Consider the following 16,928-nt stretch of genomic DNA (forward strand, 5'->3'; position numbering starts at 1 on the left):
CAAATTAAACATAATTACAACGAAATGAGGATAACAAATCCCCCAATAAAAAGTGCAAAAGAAAAGAAGGGGAAAAAACTAACAAATTACATCAAAGCTGTGTTACAACCCCTTTGAATATCAAACAACAAAAGAACACCCCCCCCCCCCCCACCAAAAAAATTCCAAAAGAAATGAGTTCAAAAAAAGCAAGAAAAATAACTTTCTCCCAAAGCAATCTTGGAGAAGTCTTTTGATCTTTAAAAACTCTAGCATTCCTTTCCAGCCAAAGTGGCCACAAGATTGTAAAAACAGCGCAATCCCAAAATATTCTTTCTCCCCTTCTTTTGAAACCCCAAAAATACACTTCCAAAAAATCATGAATTGTAGCTGGAGTCATCCAATACTCACAAGAGTATGAAACAAATTGTTCCACATGCATCTTGCCACCTTACAATGAATGAAAAAAAGACTAATAGTCTCATTAGATTCATCGCACATCATGCTCTGGAATAAGGACTTTGCAAGGCCTCCTTTTTTCTAGGATATCATTTGTGTTGATCTTGTTAAGAATTAAGGTCCAAATGAAGGCTAGACTTTAAAAGGAATCTTTGGTTTCCAACAGCTTTATGTGAGAGGAAAGGGCTAAGATTTGTGGATTTTATGAGATTGGAAATCTAAAAAGAAAATGATAGCTAACTAAAGATGAGAAATCACCACTCCCTCTCTCCTCATTGCCAACCCTTTCACCAACCCTCGATCCATTGCTCTATCCACCATCCTACTCAAAACATCGGCTACTAGAAGTCTAGAACAAACAAAAAGAGGGAAAGTGGGTGTCCTCGTCTAATACCTCTCGAAGCCCTAAACCAAGACTATGTTCACCATTCACAACTACAGAGAACCACACCCTTGGACAAACAGCCTCTTATCCACCGGTGACAACACTCACCAAACCGTTTCTTGAAAAATATTTTATCCAAGAGACTCCAACTAACTATATCATAGGCTTTCTCAAAATCCAATTTAAAAATGGACCCCCTCTTCTTTTTCCTATGAATATCCTCCACCACCTCATTAGCCACCAAAATAGCATCCACTATTTGTCTTCCCCCCAACAAACACACCTTAGGCAGTAGATATAATCTTATCAAGTACCGCACTCAGCCCTATAGCTAGTACTTTGGGGATAATCTTATAAACACTAGAAACTAAACTAATAGGACTGAAGTCCTCTACCTAAATAGATCTAGATTTCTTAGGCACCAATGCAATAAAGTTGGAAATCAGACCCTTGCTCAAAATCCCATTCCCGTAAAATTTAGTAAAGACTTTTTAAAAAATTGCCTTCAATGATATCCCAATAGTCTTAAAAAAAAAAAAAAAAGGACTACCCTTAAAGACATCCAGACCCGGAGCCTTATCCCTCTCCATACCAAAAACTACCACCCTCACCTCCTCCTCATCAAAAAATCTCTCCAACCATCACATTTGATCTCTAGAAATGGGATTCCACTGTAACCCCCCAACCATCAGTTTACAAACATCCTCAAACTACATATTATTAAAGAAATTAGTGATCTCAAAGCCAATCCAACGAGGGTAATTGATAATTCTCCCTCCCCACCCACATCCAACTCCCTCATCAAATTCCTTCTCATTTTCCCATATTTGCTAGCCTATGAAGGAAACCAAAATTACAGTCATCATCTTTGACCCATTTAAATTTGTCTTTTGCGTCCAACTCCTCATTTTCTTCAAAATCACCTCTCCCAATTCATTCTTCAAAGAAATTCTTTTAGCCTCCTCACTCTTCAAGAGATTGGTCTCCTATTTCTTTCTATCCAAAGAATCCAACTTAGCTAAGATACTGGATTTTTTAATTCTAACATTACCAAACACCTCCTTCCTCTATACTTTGAATTTCTCCTTTAGATGTTTCAACTTCTTCATAAACCTAAACCTTCCCCAACCCCTCTCCAAGTCCTCTTCCCAAGAACTCCTCACTAATGGCTTGAAAGTCACACGATCCAGCCACAAATTCTCAAAGAGTCAAACCTAAGGGGAGTAGGATCCTAAGGACTCCTACTTGATTCCAATATAATAGGAAAATGATTAGGAGAATAGTTTGGGAGAGGTACAAAATCCGTCCTCCCACTCACTACAAAATATTAACTTATCAAGCTTGCTAGCCACCCTTCCCAATCCTCTTAATCACCCTCATAATTAAGCGATGAAACCAAAAATTTTAATTATTTTCAAACTTTCTTCCCTCTCATAAGTTCTAGTGCTTAAACCCAACCTCATCTCCTCGCCTATAGGATCTACTACTTTTAACCCCAAGTCTTCTATGAGTTTTTACGAGTCATTTTGGTCTCCTTCACCTCCCTCGGAGCTAAACCCACAGCCCTCTCCCCTAAAAGAATCCACCCTTAAGCATAAAATATCATAAGGAAGAAAAGATTGTGTAGGAAGGGGAAGACTGCCATTACTAGTTCTTGAGGAACACGGATCCTCCATAGGAAAGTCTACCTTACAAAATTAACACAACCCCCCCCCCCCCCCCCCCCCCCCCCAAAACCACACCCAAAGAAGATACAGCCAAATTGGATTAGAAGGAAAAGACCCCTTATCATTTAAGGTTATCATCTAATCTGAATAGTGATTAAAAAAAATCTTTACCTGCTTGCGCAAATTCAAAATCCCAAAGTTGAAAATCTTTTTTCTCCAATTGTTGTGTATTCTTTTCAAGATTTACATTCTAACTCGAGCCTACCTCACCATCATTTCCAATCTCCCTTCAAAGAGTTGTATCAATCCACTCTCTTCTACAAGTTCAAAGTCAGCTCTCAGCTGATCAACTAGCAATTCCTTCTCAAACTCACAAATATTGCTCAAAGCATCCTCAAAATCCAAAAAATAATCATATGGTTAAAAATTTTTAATGCAGAAATCTCAAGAGAAATTTTGAAATACTTGTTTTACATTATTTAAATTTTTTTTTTTTTTTTGCCTGGAATTTATTTTTATGCAGTATTATCATTCTTTGAGAGAATGGCTTCCCAATCAACGCAACCAAGTAGAGAAAAGGCATCTTGAACTGAGTGCATGCTTGCTATTTGGTGAGGGTACAAATAAGGGGTGCAAGAGCATACATGCCCCACAAGAGAGAACCTCCCAAAGAGCTGCCACGTGTCCCAACTTAAGAAGGCAAGTCAACCCACCCAAGGTGGCTGCAGTCCTGATTGCTGAGGCAGATGACATAAATCAAGGGATAAGGCATGATATGTGCCCCCAACCTTGCTTTGGTTTTGCTTGGGGTGTCGAGTAGGGTTACAAACCCCTGCAGTACCAAAGCCAAACTTATACATGAAGGTAAGGTAGAGAACCAAGGTAAGCTGAATCAGAAATCCTAACTCTTGTTATCTCTTATCCTCCTTGCTATGATTTGATTAAAAATGAAAGACCTAACTTGAAGATAGGCCTCTCCCTCTATTTATAATACAAATTGAAATACATTCTAATGACAATAATACCCTTACTAACTCTCACTAATTAACATACCTAACACACTCAATAATAATAATACTAAAAGACATATATAACCTAACACTCCCCCTCAAGCTGGAGCATAAATGTCATAAGCTACTAGCTTGTTACAAATGAATCCAACACGAGCACGCCCCCAATGCTTTGGTAAACAAATCAGCAAGCTGCATGTCCGACTTCACAAAAGCAGTTGTACTAAGCTTCTGCACAAGTTTCTCCCAACAAAAGTAGCAATCAACTTCAATGTGCTTCGTCCGCTCATGAAAGATTGGGTTGGAGGCAATATGAAGAGCAGCTTGATTATCACATCAACTTCATAGGTTGAGAATGCGGAAAATCCAATTCTTACAACATGTTCTTCAACCAAACAAGTTCACCAGTAGTGTGAGCCATAGCCCTATATTTTGATTCATCACTTGACCTCGTCACCACAGTTTATTTCTTACTTTTCCAAGAAACCAAAATACAGTATCCGGCGAAAGATCTTCAATCGGAAGGTGATCCAGCGTGATTTGCATCTGTATATCCATGGATATAAGTGTGACCCTGATCACGATATAAAAGACCTCTTTTAGGTGCACCTTTGGGATATCTCAAGATGCAAATTATTGCATCCCAATGAGTTTGTCCTCGAAGAATCTAGAAATTGACTCTCAACACTTTTTGTAAAAGATACATCCAGCCAAGCAACTTGAGATAATTCAACTTTCAAACAAGTCTCCGGTATTGTCTATGATTAGGTAGCAAATCACCCATATCCGGCATTAACTTCTTGTTAGGATCCATGGGTGTGTCAACTGGTTTGGATCCCAACAAGCCAGTTTCATCTACCAGATCAAGAACGTACTTCCTTTGTGACACAACAGTTCCAATACGAGATCTCGATACCTATATACCCAAGAAGTATTTCAATGGTCCCAAATTTTTGGTCTGAAATTTAGTCTAGAAAAAGTTTGAGACTCTCAATACCTTTATCATCATCATCTGTAATAAAATATCATCCACATAAACAACAAGAAGGATCCTACCCAATGAAGTATGACAATAGAACACAGAATGATCCACAGCACACCGTCAAAAACCAAACTCAAGTACTACAGCACTCAAACGACCAAACCATGCTCTAGGAGACTGTTTTAAACCATATAAAACCTTCTTGAGCCGACACACTAAGCCTCACTCCCCCTGAGCAATAAACCTAGGAGGTTGCTCCATACAAACCTCCTCCTCAAGGTCACCATGCAAGAAGGCATTTTTTACATCTAAATGATGCAAAGGCCAATAACAAGTAGTAGCCAAGGAGATGAACAGATGTACTGATGTAAGTTTGGCAACCAAAGAAAAAGTATCAGAATAATGCAGACCATACACCTAAGTATATCCCCTAGCAACAAGAAAAGCCTTTAAATGAGCCACAGAACCATTAGGCTTGACTTTCACAATGTAAACCCAACAACAACCAACCACAAACTTGTCAGGAGGAAGAGGTACGAAGTCCCAAGTACAATTGTCATGTAAATCTTTAGCTATTAGGTTATGGGCCAACAATATATATCAAGCCTTAACACTCCCCCGCACGTGTAGCCCGACAACACATGGAGAAATAAACACACAATAAATAACACCCATGATAGGAAACACAATAATTTCTTAAAACACCGCATAATAAGCGCAAGCAACAAGACTAGAACCCAGGACCTCCTAGTAACCAGTTCAAATAGGTTTCTCCCTCAATTTATAATAAAAATTTAAATACATTCTAATGACAATAATACCCTTACTAACTCTCACTAACTAACATACTAACACACTCAATAATAATAATACTAAAAGACATATATAACCTATAACACTCCTAATTGAATTCCATACTAACTTTAGCTTCAAAAGGTTTTTCTCAAGCTCGTCTCAAGTCATCCCATGCTCTATCTTATGCAAGAGCCAAGCCCTCATAGAGGTTTGTGATTTACAAGCCAAAAGTCTCAACTTGATAGTTAGTGCCCCTTACCCTTTTTTTTTTTTTTTTTTATTCGCATCAACAGTTTTGCACTATATGTGGGAACACAATCGCATACCGCTAATGTAGAGCAAAAAAAGGCCAGCCTAGAGGATGGTTGAGAGCATGTGTCCGTGCTCTGCACCTTGGTGACCTTTCACGGCAATTGGGCTTGTACCTAAGTTCTGTCAGTGCACCTGCTCCTCTCAACAATTTCAAATCACACAAAATATGTAATTTTCTATCATTTTAATTTTCTAACCAAATATATACAACACGTAATCAAGCATAGACATCACTTGCACTCAATTGTAATTTTCTATCATTTTAATTTATTTATTTTGGTGCATCTATGAAACCACTTGTTGGAACATGGAACTATGCATCTCTCATGTAAAGTTTACCATCTGCACTTAATTTGATTCATGTTACTGGTTATTTGGTTTTTTAGCATGTGTTACTGCTAAATTAGTAGGCATGAGTTAGTAAGTGTATTGCGGTCATTATTATGTACTTGACACATATTATAAGTACAGTGAGAGACCTATGACTGCTGTTAGGTCTTTCAATTCACCAAATACTTCGACATGGTATTAGAGCAAGACCCGACATAAACCCTAAGTTCATACGAAGAACAAGCTCTAAGCGTCAAGCCTGCAGCTGTAGAAGGATAATCCACACAACCAAAGACCAGAAGCAAAGTCCAGGAGCAGCTAGAAACATTGTAGTTACCAGGAAATCCTGGACAGCGCTGCCTGTCAGAAACTCAAAGAAACCCGTCATAGTTTGCAAAAAATAACAACACAGCCACCCACAGAACCTGCTGATCTGCTGCCCAGTGAAATTTCACAGCAATAGCATCCCACATGCTGGCAGAAAGCTGGCAGGTCCAACTCCATGCACTGGCTCGTAAGAGTGTTTTGAGCAAGATTTCTGCTCCCATTTTTTTCCAGAATGTTCTAAATACCTCCATGCATTATAATATCAAGTTGTTCTTCATGCATTTTGTTCAAAAAATACAACTATTTCAATTGTTCACTTGGAGCACATACTTAATAGTTGCTTGGTTCCATTAGGGCTCTGAATCGGTTTCTTGGGGCTGTGTGTAAGCTTCTTGGTTCTGCGGCAGCCTTATGCTGGTTTATTTGTGACTCATTCATGGTGGGTCAACTTTCTGGCAGTTGTTCCAATTGTTCTGGCTATTAATCTTATTATCATTGGTCTAAATTTGTGAGTGTTGAGATGGAGTCTATGAATCCAAATAGTGTGTTTCCTTCATCATGCACGAACGTGCACGCATATAAATGTATGCAAGGAGATTTGGGATTATGTTAAGCTCTTATACTACAGAAACATTACACACATATGATCTATCCTAGAAGTATTTCTAATTACAACAGGTAGACAGGAACGTTAGTGTACTTTGCATAGATGAAGCGCATTCATGAAGAACTTAACATTGTGCAACCCATAACTGCCTTGATGTCCGTGAGATGCAAAAGCAGAGGGAGCAGATGATATTTCTTTGGGTCCTGGTGAGTTTGAAACCCAAGTTTGAGGTAGTTCGGTCCTAGATCCTTTTGTAGTGCAAAGTTACCATCATTTTCTAATGTTTATTCTCATGTTCTTCATGCTTTCTCCAATACCCATCCCTCCCACTACTTCTGGAATTTCAACTTATAGCCTGAGAGAAGTACTTTTGTTACACAGGGTGATGATTTTGGTTTCTCACCAAGCAATCGCAAAAGTTCTCAAGGTGGTTCTAGTGGTTGTGGAGGAAGGGGTGGACATGGTAAAGGTCCCTCTCGCAAGAGCACTCATTGTGCACAAGGAGGTCACTCGGTCGAGCGTTGTTGGGGTCTTCATGGTAAACCACAGTGCATGCAACTACCACAAACTCCACTCTTTTGGGCTCGACTAGAGAGCAGCGTATTGTCTCTATGTCAGAGGAAAAGTATTCCTAGTTCTGGGAATATCAAGCATCCCAACAAGCTTATCTTCCCATTGCATCTCTTGCCCATCTAGTATCTCTCGCACTAGCCCTTGGGTTCTAGATTCAGCTAGCACTGATCATATAATATGCATATCTAATTTCTTTTCCAGCCCCCAATGTTACGAAAGCCTACCTCATGTTACCCTATCTTATGGGTCCACTACTGATATTAAGGGAATGAAGACAGTAAATCCCATTTCCAATGTTTCTCTTTCTTTTGTTTTCTATATTCCCAAGTTCTCCTTGAATCTTATGTCGGTTAGCAAGATTACAAAATCCATAAATTGTTCAATAACATTCTTTCCTAGTTCTTTTGCCATTAAAATTTGAAGACGACAAATACAATTGTCGTAGGATGTAAAGCTGGTGGACTTTACCACTTCAAGCCGCTATCTCCTTCTATTGCTTGCACTATTGCTGCTACACCACTCCAAATCCATTTTAATCTTGGTCATCCATCATCACAAAAATTGAAACATCCAATTCCTACTTTGAGTTCAATGTCTAGTCTTGAGTATAAGTCTTGTGGAAAGCATCAACGTGTTCCATTTGCTTCTTGAGTCAATAAACAGGTAGTAAGTCCTCTTATGTTGGTTACTTGGTTCATTATGATGTTTGGGGTCCTAGCCGAGTTGTGTGAAAGTTGTGTTTTCAATACTTTGTAACTTTTGTTGATGATTATTCAAGGATTTGAATTACTTCATATGTTTCATGCCTTTTGTTCTGAAAAATAAAGACTCAATTTGATATGCATGTTTGAATACTTCATAATGATAATGCTAAGAAGTACTTTAGTACCCAATTTACTACCTATATGACTACATATGATACTGTTCATCAGTAAACTTGTGCCCACACACCAAAAAAATATGGAGTTGCAAAGAGGAAAATAGACATATCATCGAAATCTCTCATAACCTATTTACTAGATGAATGTTCCAAAAGTGTTTTGGAGTGATATTGTACCCACTACCTACTCTCTTACCAATAGAATGCAATCCTTGGTCCTTGGTGGGAGAATTTCCCTACTTTGTTCTCTTCCCAAACACTCCTTTATTCTCTTTATCTCATTGTATAATTGGTGTCTTCTTTGTTCATCAGTTAACCGCTATGGTGGATAAGTTGGATCCTCATGCTATAAAATGTGCATTTCTAGGTCACTCACGTACTCAAAAAGGATGTCGTTGTTATAGTCCTACCCTGCACCATTTCTTTGTCCGTGCTAATGTTACCTTTTTTGAGTCTACACTGTACTATTATGAGTCTTCCAACCTCAATGAGTCCCATCCCCCACCTAACTTTCCTACTTCTAGTGTATTATCTCGGCCTAGCCATCTGCCCACATCTTCATATAGTTGAGTCCTTATCCCCGCAATTGTCCTAATTTTTAGGTGTGTACACAACAATAACTCAAGGAAAGAGAGCTTCTTCTAACTTCCACTACTATGCTTTTGGTTTCCTCATCTGATGGTCCTATTTCCCAAGATGTTGATCTTCCTATTAATGTCCAGAGAGGTAAGTGCACCTGTACACAACATCCCATCTTTAATTTTGTTTGCTATGATTTCTAGTCCCCACCCCCCATTATTCTTCTAGTAGTACATTTTCTTTTGTTGCTATCTCTAAGTATGTTTTTGAAGCTTAGCCCATTCTTGATGTTGGATTGCAATAGTCAAAGAGATGCGTCCATTAAAGGACAATGGTATTTAGGAATTGGTACCACTTCCTCATAAGTTTGAGGTTGGTTATTGCTAGGTGTATACAAAGAGAAATCCTAATGGTCTTACGGCACATTTGAAGGCCCAACTTGTTGCTAAGGGATATACTGAAGTGTACAATTTGGATTATTCAAACAGATTCTCCTCAGCGGCTCAACTTGCCTCAATTCGTTTGTTAGTTTCCTTAGCCACCATATGTCATTAGCCTACGCATTAGTTGGATCTGAAGAATGCATTCCTATATGGTGATCTTTAAGATGTCTACATGAAGTAACTACCCAGGTTTTTTGCTCAAGGGGAGTTAAGCTTATTGTGTCGACTCAAGAAATCATTGGATGGTCTAAAGCAGTCCCCTTGAGCATTGCTTGGACGATTCAGTACCGTAGTACTTGAATTTGGCCTTCAACAGTGTGTGCGGTTAATTACTTTGTCGTTTATCGTCATACCACATCAAGTAGGATTGTGCTTGTTGTGTACATGCATGATATTGTGATTATTGGTGATGATGATCAAGGTATACAACGCCTACAATATTTCCTACACACTAAATTTCAGACCAAATATTTAGGACCATTGAAATACTTCTTGAGGATAAAAGTATCCAGGTTTTTCATGTGAATTGATTTGTCACAAAGGAAGTATATTCTTAACCTCTTACATGAGAATGGACTATTAGGATCCAAACCAATCGATACACCCATTGATCTTATCAGTTAGTTAGTTCCAGATATGGTTGATTTATCAATTGACCCTTGATGGAGTAGGAGACTTCTTGTAAAGTTGAACTATCAACGATAAGTTTGCTCCTTTGTACTTGGTTGGTCACGGGTTCAATTCCAAGGAATCAACCTCCCTACATAAAAGTAGGGGCAAGGTTGCGTACACTACGACAACCCTCCCCTTACCCTAGAAAGCAGGAAGCCTTATGGCCCGAGGACGCCCTTTGAACTATCACACAGTTATTCAACCCAATAGATCTTTTGCAAAAAGTGTTGAGCCAGTTTCTTAATTCTCCGAGAACAAGTCACTAGAATTTTGTATTTCACTATTTCGCAACTTGATATACTTCAAAGGTGCATTTAAGGTACAATAGGATTGTGAATGCACTTATATTCGAGGATATACATATGCAAATTAGGCTAGGGCTGAGTAGTATTCGATGAAAACCGAATTCACCAACCAAAATAAAGAAGTTCAATTAAATCGGTTGGGTTAAGATTTCAATTTTCGTCGGTACCCTTTGATTTTTTAAAAATTTCGGTGATCAATTTGGTTTAAAAGAATTTTTTTCCTCGGAAACCAAATGAACCAACCAAATGTATAAACATCAATACATAAATTATAAATATACATATGTCAATAAGTAAATATACATTATAAATATTCGTATATTTATATTATATATAAATATGATATATTTATTTATTATGTATATATATATATATATATATATATATGTAAATTGGAAACACATAATAATTTCGGTTAACCAAACTGAAATAAAATTCGGTCCGGTGAGGGTTCGAGTACATCCTTTAATTCAGTTCAATTCAGTTCGGATAATGGATATGGTTAATCAAATTTTTTCAATGAATTTAATTAATTCACTGAACTCACCATATCAACCGATTGCACAACCCTAGATTGGGCTAGATCACCTTCCAACAGACGATCCACAACTAACTATTGTATTTTTGTTGGTAGTAACTTGGTATCATAAAAGAGCAAGAAAAAAATTATGGTGGCCAAGTCACGTATTGAGTCAGGCTCACACTACATGTTAACTTGTTTGGTTAAAGAATGTGTTGGAAGAACTTGGTTTTCGACATTCTTGATCGATGGAGCTGATGTGTGATAATCACGTGGCTATTCATATTGCCTCCAACCCAATTTTCCATGAGCACACAAAACATATTGAAGTTGATTATCACTTTGGGAAAAAACTTGCACAAAAGCTCATCTTCAACCACTCATGTGAAGTCTAAATTGCATCTTGTAGTTTATTCACAAAAGCTTTTAGGGGTTCTTGTGTTAAATTCATTTGTAAAAACTAGGAGCATATGATTTCTATGCTCCAGGATGAGGGGAGGTGTTGCTGTTTATTTGGTCTTTTAGCATGTGTTACTGCTATGTTAGTAGGCATTGGTGAGGGTATTGTGGTCATTATCATGCACTTGATATATATTATAAATAGAGTTCCAGATCTATAATTGTTGTTAGGTCTTTCAATTCATCAAATACTTCGACAACTCATGAATGAGACAGCTTCTCGGAGGATGAAATATGTGTAAATTTATTCAAAAAATCAGTACTTACTGCAATTATGAGTAGCCAAATATTCTTATTTTACTAGCACATAAAATCATTACTTTTTACAGTAACAGCCAGGCAGAATTTATCGAACTCATCAAATTCAGCACCTATAGCACAATCATTAAGCAACACCAAACAATGCCAAAATATAGCACAATCTATTTCCACTTCATTATTTTTAACATCACGCCATCATCTTTGTGTATTGTGACATTGTCATAGGATAATAGCACACCAATTTTCTTCCCATGCAGACTATAAAGATCAAATATTCTATTTAATTAAAAGGTAATATTTTATTCAACACAGTCTGCATTCCTTCAATTTTATAACCTAAACTATATTGCAATAACATTCTCCTAATTGAGATACATTTTTTAGATGATTACAGTCTATTATTTTAGGAGAATCTTCGTTATTCTCCATATTTTCAAGAGGGTGTCCGGACTTAAAATTAATATGAGGAAGAATGGTTTAGCGGCTTTGAATGTGCCAGTCAAGCATGTCAAAGAGAAAGCTACTGAAGGTGGTATTCTAGATTGGCCTTTTGACTTACTTAGGAGTCCCCTTGGCAAGTAACCTTAGAGCTGCATATTTTTGAAATTCAATAGTGGAAACTGGAAAGGGTGACGAAGAGATAAGATGGTTGGAAGAAAGCCCTCTTCTCTTCTAAGGGTAGAATAACTTTGATCCAGGCTTGTCTTGCTAGCATCCCGTTATACTTCTTTTCTATGTTTAAGATTCTAGTGGGGATTGCTAGCAAGCTTGAGAGGATTATCAGAGGCTTTTTTTTTGTTGTCTAGTGAGGGGATTCATAGGGACCATCTAGCAAGTTGGGATGAGGTATGTAGGTCTGGGGGGTTAGGGGGGGTGGTTGGGTCCTAGTGAGCAGGTGTCTAAAAACATCACTCTTTTAGCTAAATGGCTATGGTGCTTCCCCCTAGAAGAATCTTCCCTTTGACATAAAGTAATAAGAAGTAAGCTTGGGATGAATGAGGCAGGTGGGATACCGATGTTAATTGAAGATGTTCTTTGGGGAGCCCGTGGAGGTCCATTTTTCAGATATATCATTCTTTCAGCCCTCACATTAAACTTGAGGCAGGGAGGGGTTCTCATATCCACTTTTAGAAGGACCCTTGGCTCGGAAACGCACCATTTTCCACTTCTTTCCCTTGTCTTTTTCATCTAAATTCCAAGCAAAATAAAGCCATACACTTTCTTTGTTGGTGACTTAAGCAGTTGGTTTCCTCGAATCTCGACTTTAGGAGACCTCTCAACGATAGGGAAATGGTGGGATTGACATCTTTGTAATCTTTGTTGAATGGGAGTAACCTTTCTTTGGGGAGGGATGTTCCTTCTTGGTCTCTGGACCAGTCAGGTGTGCCATCTTGCAAATTTTTTTTTGAATTTCTTATTCGTTCCAACTCTTCATTCCCACTCTATTCTACTATTTGGAAGGCCAAGGTTCCCCCTAAAATAAAGGCTTTCACTCGGTTGTGCACTTGTGCTTAATACAATAAATACTAATAACTTGCTGCAAATTTGGAGACCTTTGAAGGCTCTCTTCTCTCCCAATGTATGTGTGCTCTGTTACAATGACTCTCAAACAGCTTCTCATCTTCTTTTGCAATGTGAATTTGCTTGGAGGATTTGGAATATGCTTTTTGGCATTATGAGAGAGAGCTGGGTATGTCCTCCTTCAGTGGAAGACTCGTTACATATATCCCTCATAGGCTTTAGTAGAAGGAATGATAGGGAAGCTTTATGGAAGTGTGATTTTTTTTATTTTTTTGCAGTTTTATGGGGAATATGGATGGAACGTAATACTTGGATATTTTCTGGAAAGATGTTGGTTTGGGAAAAAATTCAGTACTTGGCCTCACTGTGGTGTGTTGGTTATGGATTTTTCAGAGGGGCAAGCCTTCAGGAGTTTCAAAGAGATTGGATGAACATGCTGACTTGATGATCTCTTCTCTCTTTATGTTTTTATTTATCTATTTTTGGATTGTCCCAGTTTGTCTCAGAAGATATCTCAATCTCTCTCTTGTAAATTCTTTATCTATTAATGAAATCTTCTTTTGTTATATATATATATATATATATATATAAATGAACATAATTAGGAATACCAAATGGAATACATGTCATATGCAAGCATCAAGTATGTCATCCTTAAGGTGGTTCTCCATTAACTAAGTCAATGAAACTTACAGGAAGCGTCTCCCATATTGCTTCATCACTCACACTTTCATCATCTCCTGGCATTAGAGCCTTACACATTCTGCAAGAGAAGCAAACATAGGTTACAACACCCAAAGCATAGTTATCATGTAATAGACATGTACATTGCTCCCCCTCACCCCCCAATCTGGTTTTTTTCTTTAAAAAAAAATAAAATAATCCTGTTTGAGTAGCAAAGCTTACTAGGCAACTAAAATAGACATGTACATTGCCCCCTCTCCCCTCTCCCCCCCACCCCCCCAAAAAAAAAATCTTCTCTCTTTTTTTAAAAACACTGCTTGAGTAGCACAGATTATGGGGGAGCCAGGGTTAAGAAAAATCTTCTCTCTCACACACACACACACATTTCTCATCTTTAATTCTCTTATCTTAACAACAAAAAGAAACACAGAAAGAGGTAGACTATAAACCCCAACAACAGGTTCAACAAATTTTTCTCAACGTCTATATTAAAATAAACTAGTGGACTCAATCATCAAACTAGCTTCAAACTGTTATACAACGCATTGGAGTCAAGACAGTGACAAAAGATTAATCTTTTTTTCTAAATGCGAAAACTTCATTAATGCAAGAAAAGAGAAAAGAAATCAATAAAAGGAAAAAGAGGGCAAGCCATCCTCCTTCACAGCAAACCTAAAAGGGAAAAAGAAACAAAGTATTCACATCAACGCTGCCTTCCAATCCCTCTGGATATTGGACAACAAAATACCCTTAAAAACCACAAAATAATAAGCGCAAAATGCAGCCAAAAATGAAGCTTTCTCTCAAATCAAATGCGTTACAGTCTTCTGATCTCTGAAAATCCTGGCATTCCTTTCAAGCCAAAGAGTCCAAAATATAGCAAAAACAACACAAAACCAAAACAAGTTCTTTTTTCTCTTCTTTCCGAATACCCAAAACTATCCCAATATGAAAACATAAGTAGTCTTCGGAGCCACCCAATCCTCACTACTGTAGGAAACAAATTATTCCACAGCGCCCTTGCCACCTCACAATGCAGGAATAAATAAAGATTAGCTTCGCATCCCTTGCCACACATCAAGCAGACGTCAGGACTCCTAATCTGAAGCAATTCATTTGTATTAACCCCTGTTGAGAACCAAATCCATATGAAAGCCCAAATCTTAAAGGGAGCAGCAGCCTTCCACACTATTTTATTCGGATGAAAAGGACTGGGACAGAAGAACAAAAAAAGACTTTGAAGAGTGTTGAATAATTGGGTGAAATGGAAACTCAATGATAGGTCTCTCCCTCTATTACGTCAAGTACAAGAGGAATGACCATAATACCCTTACTAACTCACACATGCTAAATGACTAAATAACCATTTACACTCCCCCTCAAGCTAGAGCTTATATATCATATGCCCCTAGCTTGTTACAAATGAATTTCACACGAGCACCTCCCAAGGCTTCAGTAAACAAATCAGCAAGCTGAAACTCAAATTTCACATGAGTGGTTGTAATGAGCTTTTTAATAAGTGTCTCCCAAATAAAGTGGCAATCAGCTTCAATGTGCTTTGTCCATCAGCTTCAATGTGCTTTGTCCATTCATGGAAGACCGGGTTGGAGGCAATATGAATAGCAGATCTATTATCACACATCAACTCCATAGGCTAAGAATGTGGAAAATCTAGTTCTTTCAACATGTTCTTCAACCAAACAAGTTCACATGTAGGGTGCACCATAGCCCTATACTCTGACTCACCACTTGACCTAGCCCCCACAGTTTGTTTCTTACTTTTCCAAGACACTAAATTACCACCGACAAAGATACAATACCTGGTTGGATCTTCTATCAAAAGGAGATCTTGCCCAATCTGCATCAGTATATCCCTAAATATGAATATGACCTCAATCTTGATATAAGAGACTTCTCCGAAGTGCACCTTTGAGATATCTCAAAATGCGAACTACTGCATCCCAATGACTTGTTCTCATAGAATCAAGAAACTGACTCACAACACTTGTTAGAAAAGATATATCTAATTGAGTTACTGTGAGATAATTCAAATTTCCAACAAGTCTCCGATATTGTCCTGGGTTGGACAACAAATCACCCATATCTGGCACTAGCTTGTTGTTAGGATCCATAGGTGCGTCAACGGTTTTGGATCCCATCCAGTCTCATCTAAAAGATCAAGAACATACTTGCTCTGTGACAAGACGGTTTTGGTACGATCTCAATACTTCTATACCCAAGAAGTACTTCAACGGTCCCAAATCCTTTGTCTGAAAGTTAGTCTGTAGGAAATGCTTTAGGCTCTGAATACCTTGGTCAACATCACCAATAACCACAATATCATCCACATACACAATAAGCAGTATCCTTCTAGATAGAGTACGATGATAAAATACAGAGTGATCTACTGCACAAAGTTGAAGGCCAAACTCAAGTACTACAACACTGAAGCAACCAAACCATGCCCTCAGAGACTGTTTTAAACCATATAGTGACTTCTTGAGTCGACGCACTAAGCTAGACTTCCCCTGAGCAACAAACCCAGGTGGTTGCTCCATATAAACCTCTTCCTAAAGATCACCATGTAGGAAAGCATTCTTCACACCTAACTGGTGTAGAAGCCAGTGATAGGTGGTGGCTAAGGAGATGAACAAACATACCGAGGCAAGTTTGGCTACAAGGGAGAACGTGTCTAAATAGTCCAGGCCATACACCCAAGTATATCCCTTAGCAAAAAGGAAGGCCTTTAATCGAGCCAAGAAACCATCTGGATTAACCTTCACAGTATACACCCAACAACAACCAGCCACAGACTTATCAGGCGAAATACGTACCAAGTCTCAAGTATCATTATCCTATAGAGCATGCATCTCTTCAATCATTGCATTCCTCCACCCACAATGGGATAAGGCTTCAGAAATAGACTTGGGAAGAGCAACAGAAGATAGGGTACTAACAAAACAATAGTATGAGAGTGACAAGAATCATAACAAACAAAATTAACAATGGGTTGATGGGTACAACTGCATTTACCTTTTCGAACAGCAATAGGAGGATCAACCACTTGGGGAAGAGGATCATCTAACGAGGAAACTGGAGGCATAGAAGTAGAAGCTAGGGGAGGCTTTCCTCCCTTGAGTCGTCATGTGTACACTTGCAGACCGGGACAATCCAAGCG

General features: G+C 38.3%; 1 protein-coding gene across 3 annotated transcripts in view; it reads right to left on the reverse strand.

Annotated features, from left to right (window-relative positions):
• The window catches only part of LOC131146288 (uncharacterized), a 73,513-nt gene that overhangs the window by 34,022 nt on the left and 22,563 nt on the right, over positions 1–16,928 (reverse strand). For all 3 annotated transcript variants that reach the window (XM_058095770.1, XM_058095769.1, XM_058095771.1), the window contains exon 5: positions 13,760–13,829. In XM_058095770.1, the coding sequence (XP_057951753.1) occupies positions 13,760–13,829 (70 nt within the window). The remainder of the gene's footprint in view (positions 1–13,759; positions 13,830–16,928) is intronic.

Source organism: Malania oleifera, chromosome 13 (assembly GCF_029873635.1).
Source record: "Malania oleifera isolate guangnan ecotype guangnan chromosome 13, ASM2987363v1, whole genome shotgun sequence".
In the NCBI taxonomy this organism is placed as follows: domain Eukaryota; kingdom Viridiplantae; phylum Streptophyta; class Magnoliopsida; order Santalales; family Ximeniaceae; genus Malania; species Malania oleifera.